Source organism: Amphimedon queenslandica, unplaced genomic scaffold (genome assembly GCF_000090795.2).
Source record: "Amphimedon queenslandica unplaced genomic scaffold, v1.1 AMPQUscaffold_11390, whole genome shotgun sequence".
Classification (NCBI taxonomy): Eukaryota; Metazoa; Porifera; class Demospongiae; order Haplosclerida; family Niphatidae; genus Amphimedon; species Amphimedon queenslandica.
In genome coordinates, this window is record NW_003548368.1 from 4,911 (window position 1) to 9,464 (window position 4,554).

The 4,554-nt window shown below is 33.5% G+C and overlaps 1 protein-coding gene across 1 annotated transcript; it reads right to left on the reverse strand.

The window, feature by feature from the left end:
* Positions 1 to 2: 2 nt before the first annotated feature.
* Positions 3 to 1,940, reverse strand: LOC109589364 (collagen alpha-5(VI) chain-like; the record flags this gene model as incomplete). Its single annotated transcript, XM_020005458.1, has 5 exons — positions 1,639 to 1,940; positions 887 to 1,135; positions 673 to 793; positions 59 to 622; positions 3 to 13 (listed from the first exon to the last, which is right to left on the reverse strand). Coding segments are annotated over exons 1-5 (1,176 nt in total), but the record flags the coding sequence as incomplete, so codon positions are not given.
* Between the last annotated feature and the right edge of the window lie 2,614 nt (positions 1,941 to 4,554).

Consider the following 4,554-nt stretch of genomic DNA (forward strand, 5'->3'; position numbering starts at 1 on the left):
GATGATGTAGGGGCTATAAATTGACTTAATAAAAATTTACATTATTAAAAAGACTTACTTAAACATGTTGATAGTTGTAATTGTGTCAATACAGCCTGAAAAGTATTAGATGAAAAACCACTGATAGTAAAAACACCTTGTTGACCATCTGAAGCAATGGCAACTAACTCTGCATTACTGACACCAGTTCCAATACCAAAAGAGAAAACAGTAATCTTGTCATTATGGACAGCTTGAGCAGATTGTACTGTTGCTGCAGCATCATTTGACATTCCATCAGTAAAAACGGCAGCTACACGAGAGATACCTTCACTAACACGAGCAGTAGCAAATGCTGTGCTTAGTAAATCCAATGCTCCAGCAGTGTTTGTGCCTCCTTGAGTGTATGATATACCTCTAATAGCAGTAGCCAATTGTGAATAAGTATTAATGGAACCCAATGGGATAACAATTGATGGACTACTAGCAAAACTAATGACTCCAACACGAGTGTCATCTGGTCCAATGGTAAAGTTAGACAGCATGTTTGCAACAAAGTTTTTCATTATCTCAAAGTTATCAGCCCCAACACTTCCAGATGCATCCAATAAGATCATAAAATCGAAAGCCCTTGCAGTACAATCTGTGCAAATAGAAGAATAGCATACTCTTACATAGTATTGAAGTACATACCTAAATGATCATGTATGACGGCTGGAAGAGCACTGTCTGGACTATCCAAATTGCACTGCTGCGGTGCATCAGTAAGGAATGTAGAAATCTGGGAAGGGCAAGACTCAGTTGTCTCTATAATCTATAAAAGTAAAATAATAATAATAATAATAATAATAATAATAATGATGATGATAATAATAATAATAAATACTTATAACTAATGCTTTCTTACCTGAGCTCTTGACTGTCTACTCCAACTTCTTCTACCAGGATAAATTCTATTTTGAATACAATTAAGGTTCTGACATTGAAGTGATAAAAAAATACTTGTACAGAACCCATTATCGATGTAACATTTAGGACGACTTCCAATTGCAAATTTTGCCAAATCATCACAAGTAGCACTTTCATTATTATAGAGAGAACTGCTAACAATAGCCTGCATCAAGCATCTACGAACCCTAGAAAGCCATGCTTGACCCTAAAATAATATTGTATTATTTAAAAATTTTTGCTGCTTTGGTAGATGCATACACAATCACAATATGTTGATTTACAAGTCTACTATGAAATGTATGTTAATTATTCATTTACATGCAAATTATTTCATCAAGGCATGCATTTGCCATAATTGCCCAATAAAAATATATAAAGATTTCATCATTATAGATTGCTTTCTTAAAAAGATTTATAAAAGGATATCCAATTACTACAAACGTTTTTCTTAAAATGACATGCAGCAAAGACAATCAAGGATTTTACCATTAAAATTTAGGTTATTGGAGATCAATTTACACAACAAGTTATCAAAGCTGCCCACCACTATATGTATAGTTGTCTCCAACGTTATCTACTAGCGACAACTCTGATGCATGAAATTCTATTGGAGAGTACATCAACTAACCCCTAGGTTACTTTCAATAAAGTTGAATACTATAATATAGTAGGTTGTAGGGCACACATCAATGCAATCAGTGTACTTACTGATTTTGTGAAGCAACTTGATTCGCTCATGTATTTCTGACAGTCAGGTTTACCACGGCGAAGAGGATAATCCTTGCCATCGCAACGGAATTTAGTACTCAAGCAATCATAAAAATTGCAGTCACCATCAGTGGCCAGAGCAGAGCAGTTAGTATTTTGAGCTGTGCATTGATCAGTGATGCACAATAGAATGACAACTGCAGCAGCAATAGTGGAAAAACCAGAAATCATCTTATGATATTAGCTGCAGCCTATAAAGTAAGAAAAACAATAAAAAAGAAGAAAGGAGATGAGATGAGAGTGAGCGGGAGATCTGAAGAAAACAAAACTAAATGAGTTTAAATAGAAGCCATGGCAGGAAGCATTAATGCTAACACAGGAACTTCAGGAAGTAGATTTGTAGGTTTTCGTCCTAAATGATTGTTGCCACAATAGTTTAATTCCTAAGAATTTCATATTCAGGATTTGTGTTCAACTTAAAGTAAGAGCACAAAATCAGCAAAAATAAAACACTATACAAACACAATTGCTGTACAGAATCTAGTATGACTTGGGTAAGAATGGTAATAAAACTTCAACAGTGTCAATGATTGTGCAAAGTAGTTTAGAATTAAGCTGCACAGAAGGAATTTTTAACTTAATTCTTGACTTAGTCTTTTAAAAATAGTTAGACACAGTCACTTCATAAATATATACATGCAGCTAGACTAGATTGTACGTAACTTTGCAAAACTACATGCACAGCATAAAATTGTATATGCATCAAAAAATGTAATAAAGTGGAGAATTCTCTCTTAACCACTCTTGATGAAATACGCTGTACTATGTTCTTGGCTTTTTGCAGGCTTCATGTTAGTTCAGGGTACAATTAATATTGTATTAATTTTACTAGGAGCAGGACTCATCCTCAATTATCATCATCTCATTCTCCATATATTGGACTACAAGGAATCAATGATCTGTTTGATTTGTATTAAAAGCATATCAGTAAATAATATGTATGCATAGCTCTACATATTTACTGACTGATATCATCGACCAGCCTAAATATTTCAGAAATTTGCTATTATGCATGTAGATCGATGCTTTCTAAGAAATAAAATTACAGAAGGATATTGACAATTATTAGCTTTCTTAGAAACAAATTATGAATTATTTTAAAAATTTCCCAATAATTTTAAAATATTTTCATACAAGGATATCAGATATCGAAGCTGCCCAAAATAATTTCCCAATTTAAAAATATTTTCATACAAAGATATCAGATATCAAAGCTGCCCACTACTAACTGCTGAAAGCAACTTTAAGGTAACTTTTTCATATTACTGGCATAGGCTATGGTTCATACGTGTACATGTACTTCATACATTAACTATCATCTTATGGTCAATTAAAAAAATACTAAATGGATCAAAAATAAAGCCCCATTAATCTATACTAACTGTACTGTACCGACAAATAGTTAATTGATTCTTTATTAATTTACAATTTACTTTGCTATTAGCTATACACAAATGAATGTAGCAGGCAAAAAATTGGCGTTTCTTAAAATGTTCATAACTCAAAAATTATTTATTGGAATCATTCAAACTTTCTACATAGCATAAGGGCATCAATATACATGTATATCAGAAAATGTAATAAAAAATGGACCCATTTTTGAAAAAACCATGAGCAAGATATTATTCAAAATTGGCTCACTTTTAAAAAATGGCCATAACTCAAAAATTATAGTCTGAATCAGCTCAAACTTTCTACATAACATAAGGACATCAATATCTATCAGAAAATGTTTTTAAAATGAGGGTCATTTTGAAAAAAGCATAAGCTATATTTATAGTACAAGGTGTTTTTCAAAAATTGTTTCTTAAAATGGCCATAACTTTAAAAACTTTAGGCAGAATCAGCTCAAACTTTCTACATGAACAAAGCTAGCCTTAGGACATCAATGTAAAAATGGAAGCGATTTTGGAGCCATGTAAAATAAATAAAATTAATAAAACAGGGCCGTAGCCAGGAACTTAAAATAGGGGGTTCGGAAATTGCTGCGCGCAAAGCGCGCAGCGAAAATTTTGACGAAAATGGGCGTAGTTGGTAGGCGTGGTCTTAATTTACGCATCTCAGCCATGTGCTGACTCAGCTAAAATGGCTATCTGTGCTTCTCGCTGTTGCGAAAATGCTAATCCTGCTTTTGCAGTGCTGTTCTTCATGACAGGAGCTAATCTAAAACTTTTTTGCAGCTACAACAGGGGGTTCGTCCGAATCCCCCAAACCCCCCCTGGCTACGGGCCTGTAAAATCATAAACTCACTATAATAATTATTATTTCCTCCTAACATGAGTTGCTGATGATTTGGTGACCAGTGAGTCCCACAGACTTTGATCATGGGTGTGGTCTAATAATCACCTGGTAGACGTGGGTCCCACTGTAATATTGACCCCCTACATAATATATCACCAGTCCATGACAGGGAACCTCTGAAAGAGACAGTGTAATTGAATTTAATAAAATCCAGAATATTAATTACTAATTTCATTACATATACTGTACAGCAGGAAATTTTGGAGGGAGTTAAATTTGGTGATTGGCAAATTTTAATTTCACAAATTAGTGGCCACTTGACATTGAGCATGCATATAATGGCTGAAAATGGTGAGTTTTATTTTGGAAAATGGCTATCAAAACGCCAAATTTGCCAAATTTAACTCCCTCTAAAATTTCATGCTATACAGTATTTAATTACATGTAAATACATGCACATGCACATTGTATTCTCATGCTGTGTAAAATACTTAAGCTAATTCCCATCACCAAATATTTCGAGTTACATGTACGTGTCAAAATTCAGGGGAAAAATGGGCAAATTTTAGAAAAAAAATGAAATAAAAACAGCAAAAATTTATATTACAAGAAAAC